Source organism: Rhea pennata, chromosome 1 (assembly GCF_028389875.1).
Source record: "Rhea pennata isolate bPtePen1 chromosome 1, bPtePen1.pri, whole genome shotgun sequence".
Taxonomy (NCBI): Eukaryota; Metazoa; Chordata; class Aves; order Rheiformes; family Rheidae; genus Rhea; species Rhea pennata.
Genome location: NC_084663.1, coordinates 16,134,020 through 16,156,748, shown reverse-complemented (window position 1 = coordinate 16,156,748; position 22,729 = coordinate 16,134,020). Strand labels below are relative to the sequence as shown.

The 22,729-nt window shown below is 42.0% G+C and overlaps 1 protein-coding gene across 5 annotated transcripts in view; it reads left to right on the top strand.

The window, feature by feature from the left end:
* The first annotated feature begins 14,206 nt into the window (after positions 1–14,206).
* LRRK2 (leucine rich repeat kinase 2) overlaps positions 14,207–22,729 on the top strand; it is a 71,650-nt gene continuing 63,127 nt past the window's right edge. For all 5 annotated transcript variants that reach the window (XR_009959250.1, XM_062582438.1, XM_062582429.1 and 2 more), the window contains exons 1-3: positions 14,207–14,397; positions 14,484–14,569; positions 19,120–19,226. Coding sequence is in view for 4 of the 5 variants with exons in the window: in XM_062582438.1 (XP_062438422.1) it covers positions 14,226–14,397; positions 14,484–14,569; positions 19,120–19,226 (365 nt within the window). In the remaining variant the exon portion in view is untranslated. The remainder of the gene's footprint in view (positions 14,398–14,483; positions 14,570–19,119; positions 19,227–22,729) is intronic.

Sequence of the window (22,729 nt, the reverse complement as noted above, 5' to 3'; positions counted from 1 at the left end):
TTCAAATAGTTTGTCATAACAGCATAGGAGCAGGTTCATAATGAGAGCCACATAGGTATGCTGCGCTCATTATGTAACCCACATAGGCAAGGGTTACAACTGTGCCTTCTCCATGGCAATGGAGAACCCTGTGCAGAACTGCCGAACTTGCATAGGGAATTCTAAGTTTGTTATCAGCAACTCCCTGGATCCAATCTAAGGAAGAAGTCAACAATTCACTTGACTGAGTATTGGAGGAATTTGTCCTCCCAAATGGACAATCACCTGAGAGCCAGTATCAAACACTGTGCCCTCTTGCACACCATTGGCAAAGATAAAGAGGTTGTTCTTTTGGCTGATCTTTCTCCCTAGGCAATTAGATTAACAGCTATCATATTGCTGTCCAAAGGAATCCTATTTAAGCCAACACCCTTTGCCAGTGCATCATGGCAATGTGCCACATCTCCACAGACCAGCTGCTCCCTCTGGATTAGTTGGCCCTTAATCCTCCTCCTACCAGCTGCTGCTTGCTGCCCATCAGACAACCCTGGCACAATGCTCCAGCTCTCTCAGTCTATCCATTTGGCCAGGGAAGGCAGCAGGACCCATGCTCAGGCCCTGCAGGGCAGAGGCAGAAGACCCAATCAGGGGAGCAGTGCTGCTTCTTGCCATGCCGTTCCTCCTCTGAGTAAGTAACAATGCTACAGGTGCAGATGGGGAGATTTGGAATAGAGATAGTTTTTGGAGAGCAGTGACTAAGCCAACACACTGCTACCAAAACTCATTTTTTTCTCACTATTAGATCAATAGCCTTCTCCATTATCCCAGACACTGGTTTTAAGGATAATTCAAGCTTTATATTGCAACTTCTTAGAAAAGGAGCCTACTCACTGATTTTTTTAATTAATCCTTCCTTCAAGGTTTTATCAAGTGAAAAGTTTGCCTCTAACAGGCACTATTTAGTCTGAAGGATAATTTCAGAAAACATACTGAAAATCTTAAGTTTCTGATTTAGAGAAACAGCATATCCTCAGCTATTCAGCTGGAAACAGTAGGAAAAGTTTAGTTCTTGAAGTACTACAGCAGTCTTATCCTTCTATTAAGATACAGACTTAGTGGTATTATGGCAAAGCAGAACATCTTCAAAAGGTGATGGAAGGGAAAGAAAGAAAGGAAAAAAAGTTCCAGAAAAGGAGGAGGACAGGAATTTCAGAGGACAGGCCTTCTTTCAACCAAATCCAGATGTCCTCTGGCCTCTGAAAGGCACAAAGGTCCAAGAAGTCTAATTTAATTTAGAACTTCCACAGGACCAAAAAATCCATAGAATGCACACTATATTATATGTATACCCACCACTAGGTGTCACCCTAATTTAAGATATTTTATATATATATATACACATATATATACACACACATACATACACACATTCTTTAAATAAAATCCCACCTTCACTATACTTTAATCTAACTACACTATGAAAATATTTAAGTTTTAAAAATAAAAAATACTAACTCCTTCTGAAACATATTTAACTCTTAAGAAAGGTGCTTCCTTAAAGCCAGCTGAAACACAAGTAGAGCACCTGCTTTCACAAAGGCATGTTTGGAGGCTGTGGAGACGATGCACCTTCCTGTACAGATGGCAGAACAAGCACAGACTCATGGACAGTACTTCAGCTTTTTAAAATTCAAAGCCTTGACAGCTAAAACGTGAGCTGAAAAGCTCATCCTTTAGATGGAAGTAGATTACCTGCCTTGCCACCACTGTTTTCTGAAGCAGTGACTCCATTAACACCACAAAACCCCTGCTGGCTAAGAGATAAAAGCAGATGGACCATTTATCAGCATTAAGTCCAAGAGACAATCAAATTACTGTCATTTCACCTCTCAGCAGGCCTTGTCTCTGCACCTTCTGCCATTCAAACACCACCTTTCCAATTCACATCATTCAAAACACACAAAACAAGGATTTAACAGGGGGAAAAAAATACTTAGAATATTGCATGGGCTTATCATAGCAGGCTGCAAAAATAAAGGTGGTTATAAAGTCTCTTTATAAAATCTTTTCATTCCCTTCTGGGGGGTTATGATGAGACAAACCTGTACATATGAAGAGGGACCTGAGACTGTACTTGGTTGGAAACAGCTTACGGAGGAGAGTCTGCAGGCAGTACCTAACATAGCCTCTTCAGGCTCACCAGTGACAAAGCCCTGCAAATAAATAACGGAGAGGAGTGGGGGCCACGTAACACCAGAAACTGCCCTAGTAGAGTAAGAATTGCTCCAGAAGACCACTTTCCTTTTCAACAGCACAGAAAAAACAGTCATAGCCTGACCTTCACCTACCCTCCCTCTCCTGTCAAAAAGTAGAAGCTGCAATTCCAAGTCAGGCATATATGCTTGTGTGTGTGTGTTTCAGTGACATGGAGTCCAGCTGGAGGCCTGTGGCTAGTGGAATCCCCCAGGGCTCAGTACTGGGTCCCATCCTGTTCAACTTCTTCATCAACAACCTGGATGAGGAGGCACTCTGTCCCCTCAGCAAGTTTGCTGATGATACCAAGCTGGGAGGAGTGGCTGACACACCTGAGGGCTGTGCTGCCATTCAGAGAGACCTGGACAGGCTGGAGAGCTGGGCAGAGAGGAACCTTCTGAGGTTCAGCAAAGGCAAGTGCAGGGTCCTGCACCTACAGAAAAATAACCCTAGGCACCAGTACAAGCTGGGGGCAGACCATCTGGAGAGCAGCTCTGCAGAGAAGGACCTGGGAGTGCTGGTGGATGACAAATTGACCATGAGCCAGCAATGTGCCCTTGTGGCCAAGAAAGCCAATGGTCTCCTGGGGTGCATTAGGAAGAGTGTTGCCAGCAGGTCGAGAGAGGTGATCCTGCCCCTCTACTCAGCCCTGCGGAGGCCTCATCTCGAGTACTGTGTCCAGTTCTGGGCTCCCCAGTACGAGAGAGACATGGAGCTACCGGGGAAAGTCCAGCATAGGGCTACAAAGATGATCAGAGGGCTGGAGCACCTGCCCTATGAGGAACGGCTGTGAGAGCTGGGTCTGTTTAGCCTGGGGAAGAGAAGACTGAGGGGGGATCTTATCAACGTGCATAAGTACCTGAAGGGAGGGTGTCAAGGGGATGGGGACAAACTCTTGTCAGTTGTCCCATGTGACAGGACAAGAGGCAATGGGCAGAAATTGAAGCACAGGAAGCTCCGCCTGAACGTGAGGGGGAATTTCTTCCCTGTGAGAGTGACGGAGCACTGGCACAGGTTGCCCAGAGAGGTTGTAGAGTCTCCTGCTCTGGAGATCTTCAAGGCCCGCCTGGATGCAACCCTGTCTAACATGCTCTAGGGGACCCTGCTTGAGCAGGAGGGTTGGACGAGATGATCTCCTGAGGTCCCTTCCAACCTTACCTAGTCTGTGATACCACACTGCAACACAGTCCTTTCACAACCAACCCAGAACTCATGTCTCCTGATCTCTATCCCTAAATATATCATGCCACACAAGTCAGTGTCAACACCAAAGGTGGAAAGTATGAAGAACCCTAACTCTACGCAGGGGATGAGTCTGAGCCTCAGACTCCAGGAAAGACTCAAACAAAAAAGTTCCCAGGGGAGAAATCTTTTGGTGTCCTACCCCCTCCTTTGGCAGCCCCTGTGCAATCCTGCTCCAACTGGAGCTCTAGTTCACCCCAACTCTAACCTTAAAACTCAGCATTTCAGTGGGCTTAGCCCAAGCCCCCAAAGCCATAGAGCAGATAAGCAAGTTCAAGGGAGAACTTTGTGCAGCTCATCCTGTCAGTAGTTAACACACAACTTTTATCCAAGGCAAGGAATAGAGCTTAGAGAGGCTGTGAGTCTCCATCTTTGGAGACCTCCAAAAACAATCTGAACAATGTTCTGAGGATCCTGCTCGAGCTGATCCTGCTTTAAGCAGAGCACTGGACCATATGATCTCCAGAGGTGCCTACCAACTTCAACTGTTTTGTGATTAAGTACTGCTGAACATTGCCTAGGTAATGAAAGGGAAATGACACTAAAAACCTGATACAAGTGTCCAGAACTAGAAGAAAAAGTCAAAAATAGGAAATCAAGGTCATTTTACCTATTAATAAAACTTAAGCTTAGTGAAAAAGCCTCTGTTATCACAATGCTGCATTGTCTGTTTAGAGGTATGGGAGTCAGGACAGTATCCTCACAGTTGAAAAATATCAGTATAATATCAGAGAAAGGCTACTGAGAAACATACAGCTTGCAAAGCAAGTTCCTTTTTTACATGTAAGAAAGGTCAGCATCAGGTTAACATGCAAATCATCAGAAAACAGAAGCAAAAGTATTATCTGAACAGTCACAAAAGGTCAGGTGAATATACTCAGTTCTGACAAGCAAAGCACGACTATATAAGTGATTGTTTTTGTGTTAACTGTCTGAAGGATTTTGCAAAAATAAGCAAGTTTAGAACCAAGATTAGCAACATAACTACATAGTGTATATGACCTTGTTTTCCAGGGTAGCAACTACTAAATTAAGAACAGTCAGTAAACAGTTATGCAAATACTTCTCTGCTGAACTTCAGCAGTTCCCCCACCTCAGTCTTCTCTTCTCCAGGCTAAACAGGCCCAGCTCTCTCAGCCTTTCCTCTTAAGAGAGATGCTTCAGTCCCTTAATTATCTTAGTAGCCCTGTGCTGGACTTGCCCAGTAACTCTGGGTCTCTCTGTTAAGAGACATTACTGCAATTTTCTATTTCTGTGAGTAAGATTTCTTGGTGTAATCTGTGAGCCTGTGCTACCATTCAGCAGACAGAAGTCATTTTCAGCTTGCTGTACATCTAAGACAGACAACTTAGCATCACTAGAAATTAGAATATGCAGAACAGTTAACCCATCAGTGAAACAATGTAATAAAGAAAGTACAGACCAGAGCCTGAACTGCCACAATAGCAGACCATGGAAGACAAAGCAAATCTACTGCTACAATTTTAAGGAAGAGTAGGAGAGAAAGCATTCGTACACATTTTGAAGACAAACATATTCACTTAATTTCCTTCAACATTTCCCCACTGTATTGAAGAAATTCAAACACGACAAAACAAACTACACTGATAATCTTCAAACATAAGTTCTTGAAAAACTCCATCCTTATTTAACTGTTGGTCACCCTCATTTTTAGCCCACTTATCAACACTGAAATTCAGGTCAAACTTGATTTGCAGTTTCAAAGTACTTTCAGCATAAACATCTATATTTAAGATGCAGCTAAAAAAAAAGACTAAAACCAAGATTACACAGACTCTTGGACAGAGGAGGTGTGCCCCCTATATTTTCCCATTATTTCACGAAGCGGAAAATAAAAATTCCTTTTTCTGAAAGAAGCAGAGTTTTCCATGCCTGCTTCTACTTACTCTTCTAGAGTTGGGGTTTCAGAGGCAATTTTAAAATCCAATTACAAAACTTGTTTTAGCTCTTAACATTTTTAGACGTTAATACTTTTTCAGTATACTTTCTAAGATGAAAGTATAGCCCTTCTTTTAATGTACAAATTAATCATTTTGTTACAATCTATCCTTCGTGGAATTCATGGCCCATCTCAGCCACCAGGGAGAGGAAGAGTGTGGAAAGGATTCAGTAATTATATTTTAAACTCACCCTGACTGTCTACTGCATGTGCTGCTCTATTGGAGGTACGGGCCTGAGACAGAGAGGATATTAGTTCTAAGTAATTTGCTATTGGTTTGCACTTTTGCTCACCTGGTCTAAACAAAGATGCATTAAATATCTTTAGAGTTCACATTGACTTGCTTGTGGTTAGTGTGAAGAGGAGCTGTAACATTACTGGACAGTTGTTTTGGGTACCTGAGAGACCCAACATCCACCACCTGACTGTGCATTTAAAATAGATCCAGGGAACAATCACATGATAAAAAGGCTGAAGACAATTAAAATCACTGCTTCTTCACAGAAAGCAGCATGAAAGAAAAACATACATCAAGGAAGAGTGGAATAGCCAGTAAGGTTCTAGGTTGGTTGGATAGGGCAGCCTCTGGAAAGCTTAAAGAGCAGTCCATCATAGCAATCTTTCATAAAGGAAAAAAAGAATCACTAATATTCAAATTTCTTGGGACTTTCACATGAGTAGGTACAATCAGAATCAAAAATGCTAGACCAAGCTCATATCATATGTTAATCAGCTTCAGAAAGTGTCTGAGATTCACTATATGCCCAGTTATTGAAGATTTCCAGATAGTCAGCTACCTTAAATGTACCAGTTTACACAGTATTAATCAATACTACCTCACCTCTCCCAAAGAGGACTACAACAGAAAAATATGGAAGCCACTAGGTTTCCCCCTAGGTTTGGTGGTAGCTAACCAAAACCATACACAACCTCTATGAAAATACCAATTCCATGGAAACGGCATCAAGATCAATTCTATAACATGATTTATCTGTGAGACTACTAGGCTAACATTCATGAATATGATAACCAGAGCACATTGCTCCTGTCAGTTTCTATCACAGAATGGTTGAGGTTGGAAGGACATTGATTTTTGTATTCAACTGTTCCTCCTTAAAGAGGGTCTCACAAACTGTCCTATCTCATCCCATAAGAAAACAAGGTGTGTTTTATGTGCAGACAAGAAAGGTTAACTTTGTGTATGTTTTCTGAATTCCTATCCAGTCAACTAGTACATGGAATTCAAAAATCAATTACAGTAAACTCAAATCAGTTGGTTCATTCTTTCCAAAAGCGTTTATAGGCTGCAGGGCACCCTTCATTCCTGCATGACATTACATTGTAATTCTTAGGAAACATCACAATATTCATTATAAACCAAATAATGAGGCTGCGAAAATTGTTATATTAAATCAGAAGAGTGACTGATCTGGAGCTATGACCTGAGGCTAAGAAATGCTTCAGAGAAAGATGACAAAAAAAATAAAGGTCAGAATAACTGACTCAAGACTTACTCCATGAAGAAGAGGCTCCATTTTAGCTCAAGGAATCCTGAAAAACATCCTGAACTCCTTTAACTATGCTACATTTTTTTTTTTTACTGTAAGACTGAGTCTTACAACCTCACCAGAGTTACTGTGCAGAAAAAGTTCCTTTTACTCACATTAAGTACAGGCATTATTCGTAACTCCTATAATGAAAGGCAGAATATATAAACAAATGAATATAGGTCATGTACAAAGAAATAGAAGAGAGCCCTGAAGAGGCTGTTGTATGGGAACAGTACAAGTCACAGTAGGCAAAAGGGAAGGAAATCAGAGAAAGAGTCAGAAGTTCTGAGTCACACTGCATGGGAAGGCTCTGCAGCACACAAACTTTTGTAAAGAAAAGAATTGTTCAGTGGTCAGAATCAGGTAATAGTGAATACTAATACAATCTGGAAGCATACATTTTGCTTAGTATATTCAAGCTTTATTGCAAGTCTTTGTGCATCTTCCTCACCTGTTAGCACTCAGGGTGACTGTTTTTTTTTGCTCCACACTTCAAACACTATCACAACATATTGCCTAGAAGTGTGTCAAAGAAAAACACCATCATGGTAAGGAAATTCCTTGTCGTACTCCTAGGGCAAATGCTATGTTACTGGTTATGATACTGCGACTGTTAACAGCTAAGCCATGCTCCAGACTGCTGGCTCAGTGAATCAAAGGTGATTTTGCATATCACTTCAGCCTCAGTTTACAAGTTTACATTGCTATTTGAGAATTAAACTGCCTTAAGGGAATACCTTTCTCTCCTCAGTGGAGCTAAGCCCAAACTCCTTTGATGTCCCTAAGTGGTCACTGCAAAGTGCTCACCAGCTCCCCAGAGTGCCTACCTGGGCCTCCATCAGGAGCACATGTCTGCTCCCTCTGAAGGATGGCAGCTACAGGAGGAGCAGATGGTACACACAGGTCATAGCTCCAACATGCACTTTGTGTATAACACCAGAAGTGCAGCCACACTACAACTGCTTGCAGTCCTCCAGAGGGATCTGAAATCTCATCACACCTTCCTGACACATCACTAAGGCCAGGCACCACACACAAATTAAACACAATTGCAAGACAGTAGAGCAAAAACAGTGTTTAGCTCCCTTCAAATTGTCTTTTTCCACAGTTATGATTTTTGTCTATCCTTAAGTGTGGTTTACATTCAAATATAAGCTAGCTCTACTCCTCTGTCCACACTTAAAATCTTTCTATATTTGAGGTACACTTTAGTTGGCAGAATGTATCCATTTGAAATTCAAATTATTATTATTCAAAGGGAAAAATTCAATTATCTTCCATATCAAACAATTCACATTTTAAGGCAGTACTTCATGTGGCCTGAATGACACAATTTCCTTTCAGTCTACTTTGGACATTACAACATGCTTTCCTGGCACACCCTCTACTGACCCTCCCATTTAGGGGTTCTGCAAAGTGCCTCTCAAACTCACTGCAACTATTAACTCAACTTTTCAAGACTTAAATATACAGCTGCTATCACTGCTTATCCTGACACCCGTGAAATAAGGCCCAGGAAATCTTAGGGTCATTGAACAGAAGCAACAAGATGCATGAGCTAGTCAGGCTACAATGAAAACCAATACAGAGTGTATTACTTACACAGTACTCTACTGAGGCCCATAGCTTCCAGCAGTCACATCAAGTACAAGACCTGGTAATACCTCCCAGTATTCCCATTCTGCCAGTTAACTTTCCTGAAGGGAGAGTTAGGAGGGCTGATAACAAGGAGAAGTGCTGCCAAACCAAATACATAGGTAGAAGGATGGCTGAAATCAGCTGCTTCCCTGGTATATCATACCTCTGGTCAAAGTGCCTTTGACCAAAGTCCCTTCACTACAAAGGTAAAACATAAGCCCCACCAGCTGAGGAGGTATAGGTAAGACATGGCACAGTAGGAAAGCTGAAGCTATGGCCAAGGAATAGGACGGAAGAACACAGGACAGATCACACAGAGGCACAACATGGATCAGAAATGTCATATTTCTTAAGCCCAGCTTAGTGGTTAAGTTCTCAGGACCAGATTTTCCCTGTCACACAACAGACAGAATAAGGAAGAACCAGAAACCACAGAATATTTTCCCAGGTTACACCTGTAACGAATTCAGACATAAGGAATTCAGATATATGCCCCCAACCTACAGTAGTCAGTCAGATCTCTGACAATATTTGAGTCAAAATAGAATTCAAGCTCCCATATAAGAGTAACTTCTAGTATTCTGACATTTTCAGTTCTGGATTTACAAACAGAAAAATGAAGTAACTACTTGTTTCTTGCAGTAAATTATTTCCCAGTGAAGAGAACAGACAGTAGATGTTTTTCATTTCCTGTTATACTTAGAGGGACTTACATGTGCACTATTTTTCTTCCCAGCAGCTGCTGACCCAGCTGCACCTCAGATATCCTGTTAGGTGGCCCCACTTCTTCAAATTCTGGATCAGCCTTTTAGACATATCCATGCCCTGCCAAGAGGATCTGTGTTTGACAACCACATGGATGCCACCTGAATGAGCTCTCACCAGATACACTACCAGCACAATTACTCCCACTCTCATCCCAAACCAAGAGGCCCTTAGCTTGAAAGAATAGAAGAAGCCACCAGCTACCGCTAAAGCTGGAGTCCAAGCAGAAAATGTGAGATTTGAACACATCAGTTGGGAATCCAACGCAAAAACTATTTGCTGAACATGGCTGGGGTATGGGTGTGCAGCTGTCCCTGAGGACTTAGACTGACAATCCTATAAGCTTCCAGCAGGAACTCCTGCATGTGTGCATGCCCAGGAGTTTTTCCCTGCATTCTGTACCTTTCTCCCTTATTTGGTCAGCTACGGTCAATAAAGCTAAGTTGCATGCAGCTTGGATCCGACTGGTTACTTTGGGTCAGAGTCCTAATAACAGACAATAAGGCTTCATAACTGTAACCAACTGCTCCAGAAACTGACAATTTATAGTTCAACATGACAGAAAAGTACAAACACTTGGGGTAGGTTTCATGGATCTGGCAAAGCCTTCACCTGTATTGCACACCTTCTGGCTTCAGCTTTCCTACTGTGCCATGTCTTACCTATACCTCCACAGCTGGTGGGGCTTATGTTTTACCTTTGTAGTGAAGGGACTTTGACCAGAGGTATGATATACCAGGGAAGCAGCTGATTTCAGCCATCCTTCTACCTATGTATTTGGTTTGGCAGCACTTCTTGTTATCTATCAGACAAAAAAAAAAGGCTGGTTGCCAAAATAATTCAACTGCTTGTAAACTCATACAGAACTTATTACTTACCTGGAACTGAACATCACCACAGACTCATTACTCTGCAAGTCAGAAGATGACAGTAATGGATCCCACCACGGACAAAAAGAATTACCATCCTCACCTTTGCAGGCACTCTGGTCCTGATGTATGACTTGTGGGAGAGGATATGAAGAACATCTGCCCCATGAAAGCCTTCTGTGAAAACACTGTTTAACAAACCCAGAGCGAGAAATGTCATGACATTTTCCATCAAACCCAGCCACAACCCATACAGTCAATAACTGTAGTCCCTGGACAGTGTTCAGCAACATCTTCGAGATGACCATCCATACAATTCTGAAGAATGTCTCTAAAAATTTATTTCTGGGTAGCAACTTCTAAACTAGAACTATTGAATCAACTTGAATCTTGGCCATCTAACATTAGAAAAGCTCTGTTAAGCTCACCATCATACTGGCACAGTTCTGAGGCTTGTATCTGGCAGATTGCATTGGTGTGAGGACCGTACTCCCAAGTTCTGAACATTAACATCAAAGAAACTGTTAGAGCATGGTTACACCTCCTAGCCTACACACACAACATCTTACTTTACAGCTGCACAAAGGGCTGCAGCTTAGCCGCTATCCAGCTGGTGAGCTTTATTCTGAATCTACAAGTACAAAGAGTACACAGAATTGCTCGCTCACAGGACACTACTGTCCCAAGAAACTGTTGGAGGGATACACAGAAATAGACTGACAAATTATTAATAGCCACTGGGGGTAGTGAAGAGACCAAACATGACGAACACCCCAGAAGCTCTTACAATTCAAAAGTGTGTTCAAACTAGTTCTCTAATTTCTGAATAATAAAATTGCTCATCAGCATGATCAGGTTTTTACTTTTTCCTTGAAATTAGCTGACAAATAAGAACAAAAAGCTTTCTGGGGTATGCATGTTAAGATTACAGCATTCAAGTCCAAACCTGAACATCCACATTGTTGTACATTCTCTCCAGAAGCTAAATCAGTCTTTAAGTTATGGTTAATACTCTGCATAGCTCCACATTGTCCCAGAGAATGTTCATAAGCTATGGCTGGAAGAAGCAGGATGCCCTAAAACAGTAGGCATCCCATTGACAACTGCACCGCTGAGATACAAGGACCAGCCTGTTTAAACATGAAAATGCCACGTCTCCTGAAGAACTCTGATATCAGGTACTTTATTCATTGTGATAGAGAAATGCAAAAGCTAGTAGAGATCTATTCTCATATATTAACAGGCAGAACAATTTATTAGTCTCTACTATATCAGTATGTCATACTATGTCTTCATTATATAAGGTATCTCTAGTGTATAACTATCCACACAGATATAATAAGCATTAGTCCCAACTGAGTCTAAGCAATAAATGAATGTCCATACTAGACTGTTGGCTACTTGTCTAGCTACAAAAGAAGAAATAATCCTTCTATGCCCAAGGCACCCAGTCTCAAGAAAGAACCAGCTGCTACGCAATTCTGGCAGATTTGGTAAAAACAGACAAGTAAATGTAAGTGTATGGAAGTGAAAGTCATCTGGAGTTTAGAGACCAACAAGGGAAATAGAGTGCCTATGTAGGACATGCTGAAGAAATCACAGGTGAGATATCTAAGAGACAAAAAGCTCTTTTAAAATACAAGTCAAGATCACATTTCAGCTCTAATTTTTAATCTTCTCTTTCCACTTGTCAGCTTAATAACTTGACCTTATGTTTGGTAAACATCTGACAGCTATTAGGGGCAGAGTGGATCAGAAAAGATAAGCAACAAAGTAACAAAAACTCAGCATTTACCTGTAACCTCAAGTGGCCTACACCTAGGAGCAGTTAAAGAATACACCTTATTTCAGGAGAAAGCTCTGGTCTCCGTATCTCAATCTTCCTTAATGAAATCCATGACTTCATTTTATTTAAATTCACTGAAATGCACAATCTACACATGATTGTACTAGGGTATTCCTAAACAAACTGTAACACAAGAAGCCTAGAGCAGCAGTACACCTAGCTGAAGAGTCCACCGAATGCACTGAATAACCACAAAATTCACTTTAAAGTTTGGAAGTAACATTAATATATCACTTAATCTATCAATATCATTAATTATAAGATATAGTTATGGAGATACTAAACTTCACAATAGGTATTTTTAATGAGTATAAATTATGAAAACTGACCTTTAAATACACCAAATCTTTTGCTTGAATCTGGTGAGTTTGGTTACAAACTCCACTCTGGTTAAGTTAAGTTTGGCAGGTATTCAGGAAATTGAATTATTGGTAGAAATAAAGTCTTTCAGGTTATATTCATAAAATTTGCAAAATACAAGAATCTTCTCAAATTTGTAGGAAGCCTATGATCAGGCTTTAAATCAAGGAAAACATTCTAAAGCTATGTTCTTTGTGCTTGAATTACTGTTTCTGCAGAAAGAAAAGCACATCTTTCAAGTAAAAATAGTCTATTTAAATGCAACTCATTTTCATTTTAGTCAACACATAATGCATTTCATACATCTCAAAATATGAGTCATTACTCCATAAAGTTACCCCACATTCATATTCACTTTCTAGTGCTTCAAAGAAAAATAAGCTAGCTCACCACCTAATAAATGCAGTCCTAGTTAGCAGGCTGTAATTGGGGTGGCCCAGACAATAGTTTCTTTGTGCACAAAAATCTAAAAAAAAAAAAAAAAAAAACTCTCAATGATTGGGGCAGCAGTGTCCAAGTTTTTCAGCACCAAAACATCAGCAGACTGGAGACAGTTAACTAGCACTACATACATTCAGAAGCATTACTGAAAGCATTCAGTTCTGCCTCTTAAAGAGAGTTTGTTTTGAGAAACTCAAGTTAATATCTGTAAGTCAATAAACACTAAACACCTATCAACCAGGCATCAAAATCTAAGCCAGAATTTCAAATAAATCCATATTTTTACCACCATTCTCCAAAAGGTCTAACATTTATCTAAAAAAACCCATTTTAACTAGATAATTTACTCAATTAACTGATACTTCTCCCTGAAAAGCAGAAAGAGGTATCAGAAATATTGTCAGATTACAGGAAGTTTGCTTCAACCACAAACGAAGCAATGCATGCACAAGGCCGAAGAGCCTTATCGCAGAGAAGTCACCATTGCAAAGCTTGGAGTTAAACTTAACTTCTAAACGCAACAATGTTTTAAGCAAACCCACAGACCCAACTCAGGCCATCGGGCCAAACCACTCAGGTGCGCAGAGCACGCATCTCCCTCCTCTGCGGTTAACTAGAGCCACCAACACCCTCCGCTTTCACTTCAGCCACCGCAGTACAGACTGAAGCCCTCAAGGAAGGGAGCGAGCCCCCTCACAGCCCCCACTCACAGCCCAGCCAGGAGAGGACCCACAACCCCACACAACCCCTAGACAAAGAGGAAGCTCACTAGTTCAGGGTCTATCTCCTCCCCACAGGGCCCCAACACAGACATGATAACAGGCTAGATGTGGCCCGTTCCCTCCCCCCCTCCCAAAAAAAAAAAACCAAAAAAAAACCCACGGGGCACCCTCTACCTAGCCTTCAGCCCGAGCCGCCCACCCCACCGCTGACCTCTCCCAACGCCCCCCACACACCCCAGCCGCTTTATATAGCGAGGACGGGCGACGGGGCGGAGCCGACGCCGCAGCTCTGCCACTCTACTGGGCAACGGGGCTGTCACTCACCGGAAAGGGCTCGGCCCCGCCCCTCCGCGGGCTCCGGCCAGGGCGCCGCGGGCGCCCCCTGGGGGCGGCGGGGCCGCCCGCGCTGGCGCCGCCGGCCGCGGCGAGGGGCGGCGCGGCGGGAGGGGCGGGCGCCGGCGGCGGCTCGGAATAGCCGGGTGACGCCGGCCGGGCGGCGCTGCGGGCGCGGGGGCCGGCGGCGGCGGGAGCGCAGCGCGGCCGCAGCTCGCGGGCCGCGCATGGGGCGAGGCGCCGCCGAGGAGGGGCAGCGGGGCGGCCATGGCCAGCGCCGGCCCCGAGGACCGGGAGGCGGCGGCGGCGGCGGCGGCGAGGGAGGAGCAAGCCCTGAGCAAGCTGGTGGTGCGGCTCCAAAACGTACAGGAGAGGAAGCGGCTGGAGACGCTGGTGCAGACCCTGAGCGACCTGCTGGAGCTGGCGGCCCGGCAGAGCGGTAAGGCGCGGCGGGCCGCGCTGCCCCCCGCGGCGGCGGCGGCGGCGGCGGCGGGCGCTAACGCGGCCTCTCCCGCCGTCCCGCAGCGCCCAGGCTCTTCCAGGGCAGAAACGTCCACGTGCCGGTGCTGCTGGTGGCCGACCTGTACGCGGGAGCGGCGGGCGTGCAGCAGGTAACGGCGGGGCCGCGCCGCGCCGCGCCGCGCCGCCAGGGGGCGCCGCGGCCGGGAGGGTCCGGCGTGAGGCGGCGCGGCCGGGGCCGGGGCCGGGGCCGGGGCCGGGGCTGGGGCCGGGGCTGGGCCGGGGCTGGGCCGGGGCCGGGCCGGGGCTAGGCCGGGGCCGGGGCCGGGGCCGGGCCGGGCCGGGGCCGCCCTCCGGCAGGGCGAAGTCGGGGGGAAGCAGCGGGTTGAGGCGCCTCTGCGCCGCCCCGGTGCGCTCCGGACAGGCCGAGCCCCTCCGTCCTTTCCTGGAATAAAAGTTACTGCTAGTTTTTTTTTTTCCCCCTCCGTATTTTTATGTTTTCGTGGCTTTAAGCAGGCTGCCGTCGTTGGCGCCGCTGCTTGGCACGCCGCCGGTGTGTGGGGGACGCGGGGCTGCCCGCTCGTTGGCGGGGTGCCGCCCCAGCCCGGCGCTGAGGCTGTTCCTTGTATCCCTGTTTAGACAAGAAAATACAGTGAAACCGAGCAGTGCGAATACAGTGTTGCCTGAGTTATCAATTGCAAATATTACCTAATATATTCTCGATGTGATGGTATTAAACTTCGCCGATGTTGAACTGACTTTTGAAATGCAGAATGATGTAATATGAACTCAGACATACGTAGCGCTGTCCTAAGAGAGAGTGGCACCAGCCCCTGTATTTTTAGGGGGGAATAACTTTTCTGTTAGCTAAGAGGAGGTTATGCAGTGTGTGGTCTGCTTGCCTGCTCCCCCGACTTGCCCCTGCCCGTTTAGATTAGCTGTGGCACATCTGCGAGCCCATGTCGTACTTACGGTGCTGCTGCCAGGTTGTCATATGAAACGGCTCCTTCCTGGCATGCATATATTAAATTTATGACTGTTAAGTGCAAAGGCTGTTTATAAACTGCAGATCTCTGTGCAACTTGCTTGCTTTTTCATTAAACAAATTTGTATGATTACAGCATTTTTGGCATCTCTTATTTGTTTTCTATTCACTAGAAAACAAACCATAAATTATGTCACAAAAGTCTCCTAGATAATAGTATTATTTAAAAGCATATTTCCTAAGCTAATAGACCTTAGCTAGAGATCACAAACATAAAATTCAGATTAAAATATGAAATTGTATTCCTGCCTGTCGTGTGCAATGATTATACTGGTAATAGTCTTCTCAATTTTCTTTTGAACACTAAAATATCTGTGCAAAGTCTGAAGTTTTAACTTATTTTACTATTCAATTGTCAGATCGCTAAGAAATACAGAAGGATACATAATCAGTTTAGGGGGAATAAAACATATTATGCATGTAACAATTTACAAAATTACTGTCCAGAAGTTTAGACTAGAAAGTGCAAAATATGAAATCCAGTTGCAACTAGGAGTGGCTCTGAAATGACTGTGTGGAACTCTCGGAAATACATAAGGAAGATAGTGACTGTTGAATTTTTCTTTAGATGTGTTAACATTCCTCTTACATGATTTAATGCAGATTTTTAAAACCATTTTTAATCTTCTCTCTGCCTACCTTTGCAATCTCACAGTGCTTCTCTTTAGAAGTTTTGGGAGTACCTTTATGTTACTACATTGTATACGATTGCCAAATTCATAACCAGTGCAAAGTCCAAATCTTGTTCCTCATAAAATGCCATAGACAGCTATCCCTTCACTTTCTGTTACACTATTTGCAAAAATCCACAGTATATTATTGTCTTCCTTGCTTCATCCGCTGTGATTCATTTACAGTCCGTATGAATATACAAGTCTCATTTTATGTCAAAGAGGGAGAAATGTAGTCCTGATTTTGATGCAGTCTCTTTATATTACTAAATACTTTTTGTTGAACAAATTGGATAATCAGCCAGTAGTCTCTTTTGCTTTTGGCATTATAATAAACTGACTCATATAAGAAAATCAACACAGTAAGAGCAGTATCTGAGGTGAGAATTGCCTTTCCCTCCTCTGCTTAGCTGGTTACAAAGCATCTTGTGCTGCTGTTCCACTGAACTTCCTAGATCAATGTTGGAAGTGTCAGTGCAAGTCAAACTACAGATACAAACCTTGCAAACTTCTTTACAAGTAGGAAGGTACTGGACTGGAAGGTCAATAGTGCCTTAAAGTAAAATAGATATCTTTTAAGTAAATATGGTAGTTTCTTTCTGCAGTTACTGCCTGGCAGTGATTGGAGCAGTTCAGTATAAAGCAAAACATGTTTACACTTCAGTAAAGAGCTGTCAGCAGAGCTTTATTGTCTCACACAGAAGGTGTGAGCTAATGCAGTATAAATTCGCTGTGTGCTAGAAATGAGAAGGGGCTGATTCAATAGCCACAGAGTTTCAGTGCTGCCACCAACTGTTCCTGTGTATAGGGCCTGGCTTTAAGTGTTTTAAGAACTTTTTTTTTTTTTTTTTTTTTTGCTTTCCTTGTAGACTTTAGGCTCTCTGATATTTAATGGATCCTTACTTTATTGTATTATTATTAAACAAGTAATAAACTATCTGTAATCTCAGGCTGTGATTTTAATATGGTAAAGTAGGCCTCATGTCACCAGGTCATGTGTTTGCTTTTGTCTTTTCTGCATCCACAATTCTTGTAAATATTTGTCAACACTTAGAGTTGTGACAACCCAAATAAAAATGTGTAGTAGAAATATAAATTTTGTAAGGAATATTTACAGTTAAAAATGACTTTTTGAAAGTGGTTAAAGTAATTTTCATCAGGTTCTATATTTTACAAAAGCAGTTAGGGAACAAGGAAGTGGACTTTTAAAATACAACCTTTGCCAAAATGTATACATGTATGTATACATGTATGAATGGTCACTTCTACAATGTCTTTACTGTGCAGGTTTGAAATTTATACCTCTTTGCATGTCACTAATAAATTGTGGTTTGCTCAGAATATGGAAAATTAGGCAACTCTATTTGACCATCTTTGGGAGGATTAATGGTCACTAAGATTAGTCTTTGCAACTATGATTTGTAGGACTCGAATACACAGTCCCCAGATGTCCATAGTATCTGTTTATTGGTTTGCAGTCTCATCTGGAGTAAAACAACTTGCTGTCCAGGAAGAGAAGAGCATGGAAATTGCCTTATGGTCAAGCTCTGCTTCTGCAAACATTAAGGGTATAATTGGCTTGAAACATTTGGCTCTGCAAATTTAAGCAGAGGTGCTGAAGATAGTGTGAACATAGCCCCAGTGACCAAGTATTTGAAATACAGAAGCAGAATTCCAGTCCCCCGGCAGCTGCATCACCTTTTAAATACACTCAACAAAGTTGTCATGAAAGATGTCGTTACTCGTCTGTAGTCTTCCGTGGGAGCCTTTACACTCCCAGACCTGCAATTTCATGTATGTAGTCATTCAGAAAGATTAGAGGTCATGCAGTTTCTATGAACTTTGCAGTTCAGTGCTTTGGAGGTAGCCATTTACATTCCTGTTGTTGCTGGCTGTCCTGTCATGACCCTTTTGCTTTACCTAACTCTTCTTCTGAAAACTGATATAATTATACATTTAGCTTTTAAGCCATACCTAGGTTACGTCCTGCCTTGACCCCCCTTCCACTTAATTTGTTCTCTTTTTATTTATGTGGCTAGGGAAACTTTGTTTTAATTCCTTTTTGTAAAATCTGCTTTGTCTTTACTTTTGGCATTTCTCAGTTCATTTCCTATCTTTCAAGACAACAGGATTTTTCACTCATCAGTTAATTCTTTGTACAGATTTTGCTAACTATGATTATCATCACTAAAGCTCATTCACTTTTGCGAGCCTACACATCAAAGACTTAGCAGGCTTTCTTAATAATAAAGAGCATTACTTCAGCATTAAGGAGGGAGAGCAGGGGAAGCAGGGAGGAAGAACTAGGGGAAACAGATTTCTCCAACATGAAAGACCAAGGAGCCTTTTTTCAGTTTTGGAATTATTTACAGATATGTGAAAATAAAGGCAATTGCATAGGCTAGCGTGGGTAGTTATTAAGAAAACATGCTGTTTTTGTTGGCACTGGTTTATCTTTCATTCCTTGTAATCTCAAGACTTTCACTGCTTTCATTAAGTTTTGAAACTACACAGGATTGAGGATGAATGGCCGGAATATAGTATTGTTCAGTTACATCATCCCCATTAAATCAAGGTACCCCCTTAAAAATCCATCCTTTCCCCTTATAATTTGGAGTTAAACTGGAGCAGCTGTAGTAGTAGATTGATCTGTGATTTTCCCTGGCCCATGATGACATACGATGTCAGATGTGATACATTTCTCTGTCAGCATCTCTTCTGACTGTTAATTGTGTCCTGCAGCCTCAGACAATGTTGAAGTATGTCGCGGGTGATGTGTTCCTACAAACAATGCACTGAGGGTCATTAACACATCTGTTTTATCTCTGTCTTTTAACTTCTTATGTCCTTTATCTTGTCTAGTGTTAACTCATTATCCCTTATTTAGCTAGATAACATTAGAATGTGTCTTCCAAAAGGCAAGAACATTAGAAGACAACATTTAAGTTCCATATAGAATTAAAATAGCTACATTTCTATTTTACAGGTGAGTTGGTCACTTCTTTGTAAATTAATAGAAGTTTGTCCAAGTACTCTACAGAACATAACTCCTAAGGATGTTGGGAAGGACTGGGAAGTACTGGGTGTTCACCAGTAAGTACATTGTATATGAAGAGTCTTCCAGAATGCTTGGGTATCATGACAGTGTGTATATGCAATGAAAGATACTATATAAATCTATTACAACAGCTTCTAAATGATTAAAGATTTTTGTGGGGTTTTCAGCCTTGAGAAGAGAGGACTCATGCAAATGGAAAATGGAACTCATCTCTTATTGGTGGTCTGTGACAGGACAAGAGGCGAAAGGCATAAACTGAAATATAGGAAATTACATTTAAACATAAAAAAAAAACTTTTTTAGTGTGAGGTTGGTCAAACACTTAAACAGGTTGCCCACAGAGGTTATGAAATCTCAATGCTTGCAGATAATAAAACCTGACTGGACATGGCCCTGAGCAACCTGCTCTGGTTGACCCTACTTTGAGCAGGGAGGTTGGACAAGATGATCTCCAGAGGTCTCTGACAACCTCAGTGATTCTGTGATTATCAAGGTGTTGTGTTTTAATAGACAGGTGCAGTATTGCATGGAGTTTCTTCTGTGCTTTCATTCCAAATCTGATGCATTGTATCCACAAGCCTAAAAATAATGTAAATCCACAGGAAGGTTATTCATCACACCTAATTTTAGTTGTCTAAAAGTTAGGTGTTTAAACTAGTCACATCAACTACCCCGAAGTCAATGGACACTATTACCTCCAGAGAATGTTTTATGCCATCTCTTTTGTAGTTTATCCTGGAACAAATTGTGATCTGAACATGCACTTCTCTCTCCATTGGCTGAAGAGGGTCCCAGAAGAACTACATTGTGAGGAGCTTTCCTATAGTCTCCCCAGAGCCCGCACAGTGTGAGCGATTGAACAGAAAATCCTCTTCAAGCCAAACCTTTGCTACAGGAAGTGAAAGAGCAGATCAGATGCAAACATTGCTGTATGCCATTCCTTCCTGCTACTAATACTGTAGCCAACCATGTTTGCCTGTCTGACATCTTGGCAGTTTTCCTTGCTGGGGGGAAGCTTTTTCTTAGTGGTTGAGAAGGCTCCAGCATTAATGTCAGTGTCAAAGACAAAGCAAGGCAGCTAAATTATATCTCAAATTCCTCACAGGTGGGAGGAACAAGTACTGTGATGTATCTATACTGTATTGAACACATGCTGTGTTTGTAGCCAGGCAGCAAATGGTTACGGTAGAGGAGAAAATGTCATTTTATTTACAAGAGATTTCTACTTTTGTTGTATGATATAACTGTATATTTTAGGAGAACAGAAATCCTAAGCTAGAAATAAGCATTTGTCTTCTTTCTCTCAAGTATGAGCCAGTTTCACCCATTACAGTCATACTTACAAACGATAGTTTGGTATTGATCTAGGTGTTCTTGACTGATAGTGTAGTAAGTAATTCAAAAAGCCACTGTCACTTTGAGGATGAGGGAAGGAAATTCCCTCAGTGTATTTGTATTCTTTCTACAGCTCAAAGCAATTTCATTAGACTTTGTAATCTGTTACGTTAAACTTTCACATAATAGATGAGATATTAAGTGTTTCACTTCCTCACTCTTGATTATGCTTGAAATGGGAGGGCATATGTAGCGAATTTCCTCTTTATATTATATGTGCCTTAGTGTGTGATTATTTACTGTGTAGTGTACTGAGCCAGCTGTTGTTGTTCATATATCGGCACTTCACCCTCTATAAAATGCTGTATGCTCAAAGCAGATGCAGTGCTCCCTCACCAATAGTGCTCTGTCCCCATAGCAGAAATGTTGAGTTTTTGGTGGACAAAGGAGAGACATTTAATGGCTTCAGAGAATAGTATGACTCTTTTTTTTTTTTTTTTTTTTTTTTAATCCACAAAGGGTGTAAGGAATAAACATGTCAAAGCCACTGCTTCTTAAAAAGTGAAGTAAAGAAATCTTGATCCAGTGTACAGTTCCTGCACTTGTATACATGCATGCACACCCCTGCAACCACACAATAAGGATTATGTTACATTAGAAATACTTAAGACTACAACACTTTAATCAGGAAGTTAAAGCACATTTAAGAGTGTCTGTTTAGCTACTCTACCAGCTTGGTTAGCATGGCTTTTTAATTTCTTTGATTTATCACCCTGCTACTTAGTCCGTGCGTCCGAGCTGCATGCTGGGCCAGGAATTTGCCTCAGGACAAAGAACTCAAATGCCAACATCCATCCTTGTATGTGGATGTATATATAATAAATCCAAAGTGTGCATACAGAAGGTTGAATGAGGTATCTCTTCTTAGTTCAAAAAAACCCACACAACTCTCCCTCCCATATTTAACTGAATTTTATTTTCCCTTCTTAAGATCACCCCACATACAGCATTCTGCCTAATCCATAGATTTCAGAGTAGTTTTGTAGACATAAGCACTTAAGGATGTAAGCAAGGCATAGTTTATATGAACAGACAGTATGTCTTTTATTAGACTGATACAGTTAGAAAAAAATTGGCCATCTCCTAGCTTTCAAAAGATAAAAGATACTGTATCTCCCATCTGACTTTGCTTTTTGTGTGTACTTTGGTCATCACAGCCACAACACTAGTGCTACAACAGAGGAGATTAAAAGTAGAAATAATATAGTAGGCAGACCAAAAAAAAATTGCAGTGATACGCAACATCACTGCCAGAGCTAGGGAGTGAAATTTGGATGAAACTTTGAATGCTGCTTTTTGTTTTTTAAGAAAGGTCATGGATATGTATTAATTGCAAACTATTGCACAATCCATTTTTATTTTTATATTATCCATACAAAGACCCCTCCATTTGAAAATGCTGAGATGCAAAGTTAAGTTCTCCAAAGTCATGAAAATGAAAAGTTGAAAGCTTCTTGTCATCTTTTGAGTGAGCCTATGCATTTTTTGTTAAGTTTTTAATTACATGATAATATTTTGGGGGACCCATGTTTCATTCAGTGCAAAACCAGAGCTTATGTATTTTCTGTGTCATCTTCATCATTCAGTGTGTCTTCTATATGCTCTCTGAAAACCAGCCTATTAACTTTCTTCTCAGCTTTTCTAAGTGATCATCAGTGTTGTCTAGAGTTTTCAAAAACTTTATTTAATGAGAAGATGTTATAGATATGTGGCCAATGTTTGGTAGTTTGAAGAAAGAGAGAGTGATGTTAAAATTAAGAACTGATTTTGGGTGTCCAGTTTGATATGTGTACTGGAGATTTTTTTTTTAGTGTGCTTAGCATTATGTGGCTCTTTATGTTTAAAAATTCAGCTTTGATTGACATTGGTTGCAGCATTTCAGAGAGCAATACCCAGGGGTCTCAAGCTGGGCCACCCAAAAAATAAGGAGTGTTCAATTGTCAGTCTGGGAAAAGTTTCTTTTAAGTGATTTGTCCAGCGTCACATGAGGCTCTATTGCAGAAACCTAGGTAGAATTCTGCAACGCTATTCAGGTTCTTTAACTGGGAAACTACCTTTTCTGTTCCAGCGAACCCTGGATCATTCGTTGACTGTAACCTAACTCCTGCAGCAAACAAAACAATCCCGTACTGTCCACTGTCAG